This window comes from Curcuma longa, chromosome 5, assembly GCF_044706935.1.
Source record: "Curcuma longa cultivar G26 ecotype Majalengka, Jawa Barat chromosome 5, ITB_CL_G26_1.1, whole genome shotgun sequence".
Taxonomy (NCBI): Eukaryota; Viridiplantae; Streptophyta; class Magnoliopsida; order Zingiberales; family Zingiberaceae; genus Curcuma; species Curcuma longa.
The window spans coordinates 1764901-1780447 of record NC_133865.1 but is presented as its reverse complement, the minus strand read 5'-3'; the positions used below and the strand labels follow the sequence as shown (position 1 = coordinate 1780447).

General features: G+C 36.0%; 1 protein-coding gene across 1 annotated transcript; it reads right to left on the bottom strand.

The window, feature by feature from the left end:
• Positions 1–12754: 12754 nt before the first annotated feature.
• LOC141829958 (protein SLOW GREEN 1, chloroplastic-like) lies at positions 12755–13974 on the bottom strand. Its single transcript, XM_074717421.1, has 2 exons — positions 12962–13974; positions 12755–12902 (listed from the first exon to the last, which is right to left on the bottom strand). Exon 1 carries the CDS (start codon positions 13959–13961, stop codon positions 13041–13043), a length of 921 nt encoding a protein of 306 aa, XP_074573522.1. The 5' UTR covers positions 13962–13974; the 3' UTR covers positions 12755–12902; positions 12962–13040.
• Between the last annotated feature and the right edge of the window lie 1573 nt (positions 13975–15547).

Here is a 15547-nt window from a genome sequence, read left to right as displayed (position 1 = left end):
ATAGCTATAACCTCATTGTCTAAGGGCAAAGCTATTAGCTTTGATTGATGCTTCTGCAACTACATGATTGTACCTAGCAGCAACCTCCACATCAACAATATGCTTACCTATCATGGATGTATAAAGCGGTTGAGTGTTGTTCGATTCTAAGCTTAATTGCTTTCCGTGATGCTTATTAGTGCTCTCCAAGTTAATATCTTTAACCACTTAGTATTTTCTCCTAGTATTGATTTGCTATCTTTAGCATTCAGCAAAGTGACATAACCTGAGCTAACACATGGTCAATTCTTGAGCTGCTTCTAGTGAACTAAACTTTAGATGAGTTAGTGTGCAAGCTATCTCTTTAGCAGATATGACAATCTCTTCTTTGGTCTCTTCACCCTTTCTTTCATTTTTAGGAAAAACAACTATCTCCATAGACTAGCCAAAAATCACAAAAGGTTAGCTAGGCCATCTAGTGAAGCTCTATATTATGGGAGAACGCGAGTCCACCATAATGTCCATTCGATCTGTTTTGTCGGAGTTGGAAAAATTATCATCTGGTTAGCTATAATTCATGGATTCAGAGTATACTTCCTTGCCATCTTATCTCCTCCCCATGCTACATTTAGTTATATTTTCTTATCAAATCAAAAATCATCTACCTCGGATCTGTAGTACCTTGGTGCACTGCTTTCTCATAATAATCTAAAGGACTATCACACAACTGTCTTAAGGTTGTGTTGAGAAGTCTACTTTGATATAGTGTGGGTTAGCTATCTGTTAGAATATTTAGGAATTGTTAAAATATTCTGTTAAGGATAAATATTCTGTTTTTCTTTTTTAGAATAATTCTCCTTGAATAGGTCCCTATATTCATGTATAAATAGGGGGGCTTATATCTTGTAATAGACAGAGAGAGAAATCCATTGTCTTATTATTTTACATGGTATCAGAGCGAAGGAGTTTAGGTTTATCCGCCTAACCCTAATTCTTTCTCCTCTCTCTCTTCATCGTCGCCGCCTCCCACGTTGCCTTCGCCGAGGTCGAGGAGATCTCGCTGGACGACGAGATCGTGAGGATCGAGGAGATGATCACACGGCTGAGTTCGAGGCTGGAGGCGCTCCGAGCCAAGAAGGCAGATCAGGATGCGCGGGGGCGGCCGCGCGAGAGGATCGTGCCGGCCAAGTTCATGGATCTGTGTACGCCCGCTTTGAAGAGGATGGATCGGGAGATGGAGGCGATGCCGGCGAATAAGAGAAGCCAAGGATCTGAATTGGATGAGTTGGATGTTGTAGCGAGTTCCCTGTCACTTACTCAAACTTCTCCCCGTTCGATCATGAAGCTTGCTACAACTCTTCAGAAGAAGATGAGCCTTCAGATTTGGGACAATGCCGCCTTCGAGGACGATGGTTCCGCTGCCAAGATCTCGTCGGCTCCTGCTCCTCCTTCGCCACTCCGGGAGGTTTCGATGAACGCTTCTGGTCCGGAGGATCTCTCCATCCCTGTTCACGACGTCCACCCTTCCCGTGGTCACGCGCTCCTGTTTCTTCCTCACGACGCCACTCTTCCTGTGGTCGTGCGCCTCTCTTCTCCGCTGCCCTCTTCTAGTAACGGCAACAAGCTAGCAAGTTCCAGCTCTCCGAATGTCAAGCTCATGCCAAATCAGGGGAAGTCTCTTTCAGATCCTGAACGATACAGGCGATTAGTAGGGAGACTAAGCTACCTTACTGTTACTCATCCGGATATCTCATTTATAGTAAGTGTAGTAAGTCAACTCTCCATGCAAGAAACATTGAGATGCTGTAACAAGCATTATCCGATATATCAGAGGTGCTCCAGGAAAGGGTCTTTTGTATGAAGACAAAGGACATCCTCGAATTGACTACATATGTAACAAGCTGGGTACATATAATTTATATCTTCCAGCTTGAGGGGGAGTGTTAGAATATTTAGGAATTGTTAAAATATTCTGTTAAGGATAAATATTCTGTTTTTCTTTTTTAGAATAATTCTCCTAGAATAGGTCCCTATATTCATGTATAAATAGGGGCTTATATCTTGTAATAGACAGAGAGAAATCCATTGTCTTATTATTTTACACTATCCATTTCTCTCTTTCCTCCTTAGTCTCCCAGCATTGGATTCAAATTTTGCTTCACATTTGTGGATTTTTCTTGTTGGTACCCCTATCAAACATGAATTGTCTTCTTGCTCTTCCTAGTTGGGTTTTCCTTAGCTTGAACCACATCTAAATCAAATAACACCCTTCTTTCTATTTTGTTAGAATTTTGCTAATAGGATAAGCCTTACATAAATTCTTTGAAATCAAACTATTATTGATTTTATAGTAGAATCTAAATCTTACCAAGATGAGATCTCATTTTACAAATTAACTAATTTAAGATAAATAAGATTTCAACACAGCTATATGGGTGGAAGCAAAACCATCGTTATTTTTATTTGGATATCCTTTGAGATCCTTGATACTACATTATACCATACTCAAATAATTCCTGGAACAAATCTTCAAAATTCGTATCAAGCGGCAAATTGGCTTCCCACTTTAGTCAATTAAACTATGGTTCAGAAAATATAGTTAAGTTGGAAAATGAGATCAAGAAAAAACCAACAGTTGCTCGGTCTAATGTAAGCAAGCAAATCAAGTGGACTTTCCACTAAAAGTGGAGTGATTAAATTTCTATAATAGCACTATTGAGAGGGTTTAATCTTATTATCTTCATTCTAAATGGGGAATTGTTTTATATCCAATATATTTGTGGGATATGATCTTAAGATAAAGAGAGAGAGAGAGAGAAAAGAGAATGGATTACCTAATAATTTAGATTAAAAAAGCAAAAGGTATAATCAATTTAAAAAGAATTTGGATATTTCTCATATTTTAGTGAATCTTATTCATAAATATGGAAGTTGGGTGTTGTTTGAGTATTTATATCAAAAAGATGAATTGTATTTCATTAATTTATCATATTAACATTTATTATGAATTAATCATTAAGTACAATTGCTAATCAAATACTATTTCCATTGACGTATGGAGGATAAAAAAATAAATTTTTTATTAAGAGCAATTCTTAAACTTAATAATAGAAGATACCTACAATAAAATTAAAGATCAATTGCATTCTATAGCAAAAATACAACAATATAAACTTTGATGATTAAAAGGTAATAAAGGAGTGGATATATAGCTTGAAAATTGTCGTAGAGTAAAGAGAATCACTTAAATGACTCCAAAACTTTATGCCAAATTATTCTTTGTCCCACATATTGTTGCAAAGTCACTACAATCTAGTAGAACACAAGGGGCACTTCTACCAAGCCTCCTCCAAGCCAAATATTTAAGGTTTTGGAATTGACTTATTTGAATTATAGATGGGAAAACATATATAATTATTTCAATCTACATGTTTCTTACCATAAAGTTCTTACTTCTTCACCATTAATAATTTCATGTTAATAATTCATCAACAATGTAAAACAAACTCTGAACTTAAAATTTAAAATGTATAAGGTACTTGAATTTGCAACATACATCATTATAGTGATATTACAAGAATTTAGAAATGAAATAAGGGACTTGTATGCCATATATAAGAGACAACAACTAAAAATATGTAAAAGATATGGATAACAAGAGCATTATGAAGCTAGAGCTCAAGTTAAGTAAAACAATTCAGAAAAATTTCTTAGCCAATTTATTAAGTTACATAAATAACATTAATGAAATAAAATGCATCCTTATGCATGACCAAACTAGCGTATAACTTTATATAATTTAAAGATTTTTCATACCTTAAGTTCCTATTAGGATTGACACAATGGTAAAGTTGCTGTCATGTAAACTTGAAGTTTTTGAGTCGTGGAAATGACTTCTTGCAAAAATGCAAGGTAAGGTAGTGTACAATTAATCCAATATGGTTCGACCTTTCTCCGTGACCTCGCATTGGCAGGGTTCCAATTAGGATGCTTACTTAAAAATACCTTGATATTTTTTGATATTATTGATTCCATGCTAATAATTTGGAACCTATATAAACTTGCATAAATATAATAACAAACTAAACACTTCAAATAGATAATTTATGCCTCAAAATTTTATCCTTGGTTGAATTGCTTAATGAGATTTTCATCCTTGGTTGACAAACATTGTCAATTTGCTTCGCATATGTCTAGATTAAGTGGTTGCATTATTAAACTCATTTTCTATGGCACATGCAAAAAGACAGTACAAACATATTTAGTTTTCTTATTTTTTTGAAAAATATCTGTGTGCTAAATTGTTTATATACTTGAATAAATTTGTTCCTTAGACTCATTGTCAAAATAAATATAGTAGATGATTTACTGTCCTTTTTCTCTTCCTTTAAGTTGGATAGTTGTGGTTCTATGTCTGAACTGAGCGTAAGTTTTTGATTTTGTGGTGTTCAAGCTTCTTTTTCATATGATTAACCTATAGAAATAGGATGAGAGTTAGTAGAACAATAATTATAACTTAATGCTATTTCTTCTCTTGGGTACCATCTTGTTCAATTGATTCTCCAATGCCCATGCCCTTTGCCATTATATGATTACTCTCTTCTATGATCTATGATCAAAACATATGGCTTTGCCATGTAGGTGAAATGTTTACCTTTGATGTTTGAAGTCTTCCTCAACATATTTTTCTGCTGTTGTTCATTGTGATTCTGTTGTGCTTTTATCTTGCCAATACATACTGGCCATGATCCTTGAAAATAATATTTTCACTTGCATAATTTTTTAAGTTTAATTTTGGTAGAACCAGAATTAAATCCTGGAAACGGTAAGGTTGCTGCCATGTGACCTAGAGGTCACGGGTTCAAATCCTGGAAACAGCCTCTTGCCAAAGGCAAGGTAAGGCTGCGTACAATGGATCCTTTCCCCGGACCCCGCATGGCGGGAGCTTCGTGCACCGGGCTGCCCTTTTTGGTAGAACCAGCAAGAAATTAGAATGATATACTGCCATCCTACTACTTAGGCTTAATCCTAGATTTCTTCATGTCTATTTCATTTGCAAAGTTTTCTTTGGTCTACTTTTCTATTAATTGCTTATAAATTGCCCATCTGATACATGTAAGGCATATGTTTTCTACTCATCAGCTTCGAGCATTTGGGAGGAGGACAAGAGGTGTGATTTCAATGAGATTAAAAGGAGACAAAATGGCTCCAATGGATGTCATACCTGCGGCTGGCTACACAGAAAAACTGGCAGAAATTGTCAGAGTATTAACAGCAGATTGCCTTGTTCTTCATGGAGAATTCAGTGAGAATAAATTCACCTACATTCTTGTGGCTAATGATGCATGCTATTCAGATGAATAGGCATAGACATGCTTTTATGAATATGTTTCATCCTATGTTGCATTTTGCGTAAGCTGTCAAGCCATCACCATGCTACATCTGTAATATTGCATTTCACCAAAATCATAATACCAAGTTACAACCATGCATACCTAATAACGAAGCATTAGCAAACCCTTATGAGTTCATGTTTTCTCTTTATGGTAACTGTATTGCTAATCCTTGTTTGCTTTTAGGTTGCTGCTACTGAACTCAGATACTTCATGATACTACATCTTGCCACAATGACATATAACAAGTATTTACTGCCATCCTATCACAAGCTAAAAAACAACAATTCTAATCCTTCACAAACTTCTTGCAGAGGTAAAGATCTTGGACCTCCATGGCTGCTTTTTGTATCTGAAATTGGTAATGGGAATCGTGTACCCTTAAGTGCATTCAGGCTGTCAAATTTCAACAGAATGGGCTTGTTAGGTTACAAGGTACATTTTTCATATTATTTTGTGTTCTTAATCTTTAATGAATGGCTGGTGTGAATAATGTGAGATGAAGTTAAATATTTAGTTAAACAATATAGTTGGAGCTGTCTTGTTTGGATCTTCTTTGTAGCAATTGAGTCATCAAGCTACATTTCTAAGTTCAGGTTGTGTGGTTAAAGTCAAATGCTCTTTGTTATTATGAGAAGAGTCACTTTGTAAGATAGATACCAATTTAAACATTATTTATTCCTTCTATTTGAATCAAATTCATTGGTTTATTCGTAATCTTATTTGATAGGCTGTCTTCGTAATATGTCTTCGCGAAGGAACAAGGAAAGATTTGGTTTCTTAAAGTGGGGATCTAATGGTTTCTAGAATATGTTGGTGGTTCCACTAGGTTCTGGCATTGCCCACCACTAGGTTAGATTTGTTTGTTAAAAGATTTAGTGAAACTCTTTTTAGTTTGAGTGAACAACTTAGATTTTTCTTTTCCCCACAATTGAACTGCCTAGACTTCATTTTAACTTCACATATATGTGTATTTTATCTTCTATTCTAAGTTAATATAGAGTATTCGTCGACAACACCAATGGTATCTTGTATCCTGATAGTGTGGTAGGAACTGATTCCCATACTACTATGATTGATGGGCTGGGAGTAACTGGTTGGGGAGTCGGAAGAATTGTGGCAAAGGCTGCTATGTTTGGTTAGGCAGAACATCCAAATCAACTTCTTGAGTTGGAGTTGTACCTCGCTTTTTCTTGTTTTCTCAAAATTTCTAGTGTAGCTTTGATTGATTAAGTGATACTATTCAACATGCCAATGCAATTTCTTATGCACTAGATGTACTTGGTCTTTTTATTTTCTCAGACCTATTGTCACTGTCACGCTCCGGGAGATGGCTGTCCGAAAATTTCGGCAGCATTTGTAACGCCCGCCCTTACGTGGGCCCTTGACGGACGCTACAGTTACTTACTTGTAGCCAAAACAATAAAGCATGTTCTATTTAAATGATTATTGGTATATTTTATAATATTAAATATTATTTAATTTCATATTTTACTTTACATCTTTACATGTAGGCTCACTAAAAAAAAAAGATAGCAATCTGCATTGTACTTTTGTAACTAAAACGAAAACAAGACGTAAAGTATTAAATGATTACTAGTAATATTTATTTATTTTATTACATTTTGAAATATCCATGTTATTCAACTCTTTATTTTACTATACATTAAAAAATTTTGATCACACGTCGAAAGGATGCCATATTTTGAAGTGTGGATGATTTTTGTAGCTAAAATAGCTGTAAGACATTGTAAGGAGAGCCCTTTTTTTTTTAAGCTCGACTCAGACCACCAAAATCTAAGGTATGGCTAGAAGGAAGAAAAGGAAAATCAATTTCGTCTCATTTCAGTGATCGAAAATCAGGGAAAAAAATAATTCACTTATGAATTTAAAATTCATCAATTCTTTAATTTACACCAAATAAAAAAAGTGTTGGAGATGGCTCATATGGGAGACATATCGGTTGTGTTGAAAAGCACAATCAAGCCGTGTCGGCTATTGGTTGATGGAATGTCATGTGAAAGAACCCCGTCACATGGTCGTGTTTCAAGGCACGACCTGCCCCTGAACATGACTTGGTCGTGTTTGGGCCTATGGGAATGGACATGCCCACCCAGAAGCACGACTTCATTTGGATTTTTGATATTACTTAGTATTTTTGGTCCAAAATACCATATATGGATTTGACGGTATACATAGGATCATTGTAACCCTAAAACATATAGATTTTTCTAATTAGAGTTTTCTTGGTCGTTTCATGGAATAGGCACATCACCAAACCACGTTAAATCTCTATGCTCCTTCTTCTTTCATTTTTCTCATTTTCTTTGTGATTTCTTCACAATTGTTACGACGTGATCTCAACAACCGGTATCAGAGTTTCAGATTATCATGTTTGGAATTTCTTCTGCAAGGTTTGATCTGGCAAAGTTCGATGGAGCATGCAATTTCGAATTATGATAGAGGAGGGAAAGATCTATTGGTACAATAAAGCATGGTGAAGGTGCTAGGCGAAAAGAAACCAGATGGTATGGAGAAGATAGATTGAAAGGAACTACAGGTGAAGGTGGTGACAACAATTAGACTTTGTCTAACGAATGACATAATGTATATCACATGATGGATGAGGAATCACCGACAGCAGTTTGGCAAAAATTGAAAAGTCAACACATGTTCAAGTCATTGATGAACAAGCTCTGTCTTCAGAAATTGTTTGTGTATAAGATTTTTCAGAGGACACAAATCTGAGTCAACATATTAACGTTTTCAATCAAATTGTAAATGATCTGAAATGGATTGACATGAAGATCGAAGATGAAGACAAGGCGCTGATGTTGTTGAATTGTTTACCATCATCTCCTACGTATGAGAATTTGATTATGACTCTAATGTGGGGAAAGAAAACTCTCACGTTGGAGGTTAGAAGTTCTCTATTGGGATTTCATCAGCAAAAGAAAGCTAGTGATGAGACATCTCAAGGTGAAGGGCTCATGGTGAGAGATAACTAGGAGCGTAAAGGAACAAGACTCGATATGGGTGGGGCAAAAATAATAAGGCCCGATCTAAATCGAGAAAGAAGGAGATCACGTGCTACAAGTACGAAGTAAAGGGTCACATAAGAGAGATTGCCCAGAGGAAAAAAAAAGTAAATGCAAAGAGTAAAGATGACTCATCGAAATTTACAAATATAGTGGAAGAGGCAAATTCAAATAGCGACAAAAGAGATATGCTCTCTGTTTCAAAGCAATTGACAGATTCTTGGATCCTGGATTCAGCATGCTCTTATCACATGACGCCTAACAAGGATTGGTTTGACACTTATAGATCAATTAATTCTGATTCTGTTCTAATAGATAATGATGCATCCTACAGAGTTATTGGAATAGGGAATGCCAGAATTAAGATGTTTGATAGTGTGGTTAGAACATTGTATAATGTTAGACATGTACCGGATTTGAGGAAAAACTTGATTTCAATGGACACACTGGATAGAATTGAGTGTCGTTACAAATTGACAAGTGGGGTAATGAAATCAGCAAAGATGCCCTAACAAGGATTAGTTTGACACTTACAAGTTGGTTAATTCTGATTTTGTTCTGACATGTAATGATGCATCCTATAGAGTCATTAGAATAGGGAATGCCAGAAAAGATGTTTGATAGTGTGGTTAGAACATTATGTGATGTTAGACATGTACTGGATTTGAGGAAGAACCTAATTTTACTGGGCACATTGGATAGAAATGAGTGTCGTTACAATAGGGAATGCCAGAAAAGATGTTTGATAGTGTGGTTAGAACATTATGTGATGTTAGACATGTACTGGATTTGAGGAAGAACCTAATTTCATTGGGCACATTGGATAGAAATGAGTGTCATTATAAATCAATAAGTGGAGTAATGAAAGTCAGCAAAGATGCAAAGATGCTCTGACGGCAATGAATGGATAGAAACTAGTGGGGAATATTTACAAATTGCTAGGAACCACAATTGTAGGTGGAGTTGCTATTGTGGAATTTGAATCAGATAAGACAATCTTATGACATATGCGGCTAGGTCATATGGGCGAGCGTGATAAGGAACAAATATCAAAAAATTACCACAACGATAAGGATGTTGTGCAGGTGGAGCTAAAAATCCATGGTTCTGATGGAGGTAGCTCAAAAGGACATAGATCATCAAACACGACCATGTTTCTCCTAAGGGGTGGATATTCACCAAGGTGTAGATTGTTGGAAATGACTCATAGGGAGACATGTCAAACACGGCCATGTCGACTAGTGGTGGATGGAACGTCGTGCGAAAGAACCCGTCACACAACCATGCTTCAAGGCAAGCCTGACCGTGTTCGGGTCTATGGGAATGAACACGCCCGTGGCACGGGTGTGCCCAAAAGCATGGCCTGACCTTGTTTCATCTGGGCATGCCGAGTTGATGTAGGATTTTGGGTCCAAAATACCAATATAACTTGGGTTGTATAAATAGAATTATTATAATCCTAAAACATATAGATTTTTTTTAATTAGAGTTTTCTTGGTCGTTTCGTGGAGTAGGGACATCGTTTAACCACATTAAATTTCTATGCTCCCTCTTCTCTCATTTTTCTCGTTCTCTTTTGCAATTTCTTCATGATTGTTGCGGCACGTAAGGGTAAATAAAAATTTGGTTAAATCAAATAAATTGATCGAACCGATCGAATTTAAAAATTTAATTTGATTATTTCAGAATTTCAGTTATTTTTCTAAAAAAATCAATTAATTCGGTTTAATTTTAAAATTTCTTATTCGATTAAACCAAATAAATCGAATTAATTAAAATAAAAAATAATTTATAAATTCTTAAGTAAACTTATAAATAATTAATAAAATTTTTATAATATTTAAAAATTTTGATTATTTCAATTAATTCGATCGAAAATCAAATTAATCGATATTTTATCGGTTCAATTTGTTTAATTTTTATTTAAAAACTCCATCCATTCGATTAATTTAAAAAAATTTAATTCAATTCAATTTTGATTTAATTCGGTGTTAACCGAATACTCATATCTCATCTAAAAGGAAAGTAATTCAACTGTGGTTCATCATATTCTTCTAATAAACACATGTTAGACTAGGTCACCATTTGAGTATTGAACACATGTATTTCTTGCCCACAAAGCAGTCAATCAAAAGTAAACTAATTACCAAGGATCATCGTTACCAAAAATCTCCCATACGCAAGCAGTTACAACCTCTACCGTTCATTTGACTACAAGAATATTAGCAATGGATAGATAAAAACACTACAATTACGTAGATCCACAGTGAGTGGCAGATCAATCCATCAAAAATTCGTCATCTGATAGGTGGAAATTCGTCATCTGATAGGTGGATAGGTTGGAACGGACTGCAGGTTAAAAAATTTTCAATCCAACCCAAATGAATTGAGGGGTTAGGTGGACTATCTCATGAGCTTATTAAAAAATAAAAAAATTATAATTTTTAAATTTAGATTGTAAATTAAATAGGTCACGCACGAGCTCTTTAAATTTTTTATTTTAATTTTAATTTTTTTTCCATATCAACTCATAGGCCAATCCAAATCCATCATGAGCCAGTCCGACTGGACTCGTAACCTGCATGGATTGACCCATTTAGACCTGATAAATGATGGATTAAATTTCAATACAATCTATTTAAATTATTTGACGGAATGGACTAATTCGACAAACTCAACTCAAATTGACAGCTTTACAATTAACAGTATTTACATCATGCCCATGGCCATATATAACCGTTCCACAAGTTTGCTTCTAAATTTTGCGTTAAACGCACAATTTAAGAGATGTAACTGTATAACCGAAGAAACGACATTAAACAAAAGACAAATTATGCCTAATTTACTCAATCATATCTAGATGTAAAGATCTAGGGGGTGTTTGGTTTTAAGTTGTATTTTTTCAACGGAAAGTTGGGGTTGAAAATATGTAAATGTATAGTTGGGGTTGAGAAAAGGTTGAGAAAATGTAAATGTAAATGGAGTATTTGGTGAATATGAGGTTGAGTTGTATTTTGGATGTCCATTTACTTATTTATCCTTACTAAAAACTTGAAAAAAATCCTTATATATTTTTTACAAGGGTAGATGTGTAATTTGAACTTTCAGGTTGGCAAAAAGAACCTCCACAGATCCTTTTTACCAACCCCCAATTTCTAGTTACCCCAATCCCATATGTACATTCACCATCTAAACTCGAACACCCATATGATGTCCATTGCACAAATTTTGAGAACTCAACTGAACATTTACATCTGAGGAACCTTAAACCAAACACCCCTAGTCTTATTCAGCCAATCAGCCTTAGTTATGCCTAATTTTCTTTCCAATGGGTTCACAATATCATAACCAACTTCTACTTCACAACGGTTAACAAGCTTATGAGTATGACCGTAAATAAATCAAATATTTATGGATAAATTTGATATTCAATTTAATAAGATATTCATTTAACATATATAATATCATTTAATTTAATAAATTTTATAAATGAATGAGTTTAATATATATATTCAATTTATTAATGTTCATCAATAAAAATGATGAACTATTCATTGAATAATATTCATAAATAAAATTTATATATTATTTTTATTAATAAAATTCTTATTAAATTTATAAATAAATATAAAAGTTCTTTAAAAAATAAATAAATTTATAATATCAAACTTATTCATCAACCAAATAAAATTTAAAATATAAAAGTTTAAGCAATCAAATAATTAAAAGTTCAATAACATCTAAATGAATCAAATTCAAGAACTTGAACATCGGTTTTAACATATTAGTTCATTTTAAATTCAATTTAACTTAATTTGATTATTCTTATCAAATAAATTTAAACATATAAGTATTTAATTTATTAATATTCATAAATAAAAATTATAAATTATTCATGAATAATATTCATCAACAAAAATTATAAATTATATTTATCAATAAAACTCTTATTAAACTAATAAATAAATATAAAAATTCTTAAAATGAACAAATAAAATTATAATATCAAAGTTACTCATCAATCAAATAAATTTAAAAATATTAAAATTTCAAACAAATTTAAAATTCAAGAGCTTGAACATCCAGTTTAACATCTTAGTTCATTTAAAATTTGACTTGGCTAAACTTGTCTTACCAAACAAGCTTTTTCTACATAAAAGTAGAATCTGCAGGAGCTCTACACGGCCCTACAACCATCTGTGAGGTGGTAAATTGAGAAACTACAATTGATCATGATGGAGGAAGGTATTGTCGAACTCTTATCCTTTTCTACAACTCTGCTCCGTCGTAACCAAACAAACTTGAACAATATACAAGTGGACTTACGATAAGATTGTCAATCCATTTTTCAAGTAATGCTTTTACTATTAAAAATGATAAACAGCGCCGGTATAAAAGAAGTCGAGTGGGCATCAAAAGGTTGATTGAAAAATGCAAGAACAAGGAGGAACTGAAGCCAAGATCGAACCTTATTTCATCAGAACTTCAAGATCTGTAGAAGAGAGAAAGCAGCCTTGAACAATCAAGAGCTGAGAAAGAGAAGAGGCTTACCTCTTTGTCCTGATCCTAGACCCATCTCATCTGTGCTTCAGGGAATCCATGAACCTTCAGGCGTCTCTCTCGTCTGCAACTATCCATCCACCTCAATTTTTCTAGGTGAAAGTTCATGGTACTTGGAGAACTTCTCCCTCGCCTCTTCGTCACGGTTCAACAAGCTACAGATCACTCCCTGGCAGAAGTACGGCCTGTAGTCGTCGGGATCCTCCTTGGCCAACTCCTCGTAGCTCGACAGCGCCGCCTCCGGATTCTTCTGCAAGAATTCTATCTGGGCCATGATGAGCCGAACGTCCCTGCAGGCCAGTACCTTCTCCGGCTGCTCTTCCCTCGCCAGGTACAATGCCTGTTCCAGCCGCTCGATCGCCGCGTCCCCTTCCCCGCACCGGTCCATCAGGACCGCCTTCTCGAAGAGAGCCTCGAATGAGAGCGGATAGACGGCGAGGATCTCCTCGTACAGACGGCGGGACTCCGCGACCTCGCCCGTCTCGCGGAGAAGCCGTGCGGCCAGGAGTTTCCACTCCGTCTCGTCCGGCTGGGCGGAGATGAGCCGGCGGATGACGGCGAGGGCCCCTGAGTCGTCCCCAGCCTCGAGCTTTCGAAAAAGGAGAGAGCGGAGAGCATCGACGGTCTGGGGGTTGGAGTCGAGGAGCTGAGAGGAGACGGAGGTGTCCGATTCGGTGTCCGCGGTCAACTCGGCCGCCAGAGGAGCAGCCGCGGAGGGATCCGCGCGGGCGAGAGGAGGACGGAATGCGGCGGAGAGAAGGGCGGCGAGGACGACGGCGCCGGAGGCCGCGGCGCCGAGAGATCCAGTGAGCCGGGCAAGGGGGTTCGACTCCGTGGAGGAAGCCATTGCCATGGTGACCACCCTCGAAAGCCTGGAAGCCGGAAAGCGGAGGGTTTTGGGGGAATAGAAGTGGGGCTTCATCGAGATGCGATGCCGAGAGAGTGAGGATTGGCCGCCATGGACGGGGACGGAGGCGACGAGGGCTTCCATGTCGAGATGAGGTCTAGGGTTTCGCGAGGTGATTAGGGATTTGGGTGGGCGGGTATTTAAGAGGGAAGAAGACCGGGAGAATCACGGCGTTGGATACGTGGCAGATTCGGAAAATTAGTCCATGTTCCAAGGGTAGTTTAGGAATATAAATATAATATATACAGTGAGAGACGACTCATTGGTCTTCTCTCTGAATCAAGAAAATATATAAATTACTTTGGGCAACAAACTCAAAATAACGCTCCATTTTATAGAATTATAAAAGAGAGCCCTTGGCCCTAACGCATAGTTAGTTAGTTATGATAGAGTAAAATTATTGAAGCAAGTAAGAGTCGAATCTTGATGAAGCTGAAACAATACCCTCCTCCATTATGATCAATTGCAACTTTTCGATTTATCTCTTCACAGATGGTCGTGGGACCAACCATGTGAGGCCCCCGCTGAAGTGGCGGATTCTACCTTTTATTGAAATAAAAGAGACTCCTTCAGATGGTTCATAGAAAATAAATTTATAAGATTGAATAAGAATCGATTCTCAAAAATCTCATTACTCTGAAAATAAGCCCTTGTCTATTACGTATTTAATATATCTCTCTATAGATAATTATAGAGCTAACCGTGTAGGATGTTCGAGATCAGTGTACGACCGTTTACAAGATAAAAGAGGCTCCTCTACTTTTATTTTTAATCAAAAAGATCTTTTACTCCACTTACCATCCATTAAAATGATATAGTTGTCCTTCGATATACTGTTTAATATTAGTATTGCCTATCACTCGATTCCAACAATCAATTGTATGAACAAGATAAGTGTGTATTGTAGCAGTTACTAAATCATAACTACTACAATATTATAGTAGGTATGAAATCATAACTATAACAATATAAAAATTATTGAATAGAACAAGTTTGAATTGTAATAGCTACAGTTTATAGCTGCTACAACGTAAATGTTGTTGAACACAACAAATCTGAGTTTTAGTAGCTACGATTTCATAATTGCTACAACGTAAATATTAAGTGAACAAGTCTGAGTTATAGTAGTTTACAGTTTTGTGGCTGCTACAACATGAATGTTAGGTGAATAAGTTAAATCTGTGTTGTAGTAATTACAAAATCGTACTTAAATGCAATAGTAAATGGATGCTATTATGCCATTATGTGTAACTCTTGGTGCATTATATTCTAGCATTAATATGAGACATTTAATTTCATATTAATACTCATTAATTTATTCTTGTATTAGTCCTATAAATAGGACATGTATGAAGCATTGTATGGATGCACCATTTAGACAAGCAATAAGAATTTCTCTCCTTTGCTCTCTATTATTCTTTGTCTTGTTCATTTATAACACGTTATCAGCACGAAGCTCTCGTTTCCGAAGCAAAGGTCAAGGCTCCCTCCTCATCTGTGGTAGCAAAGTTTCGCACCTCATTTGTGAAAGCCAAGTCCATCGAGGTTGACAACGGTATCCTCGAAAACTTTCAATCTTGTTCATTTTTATCTCATCATTTAGTTTCTATTATAGTCATCATGTCGAACCTCACGAAATTGGAGTTTCGAATTACTTCTCAACTCAAATT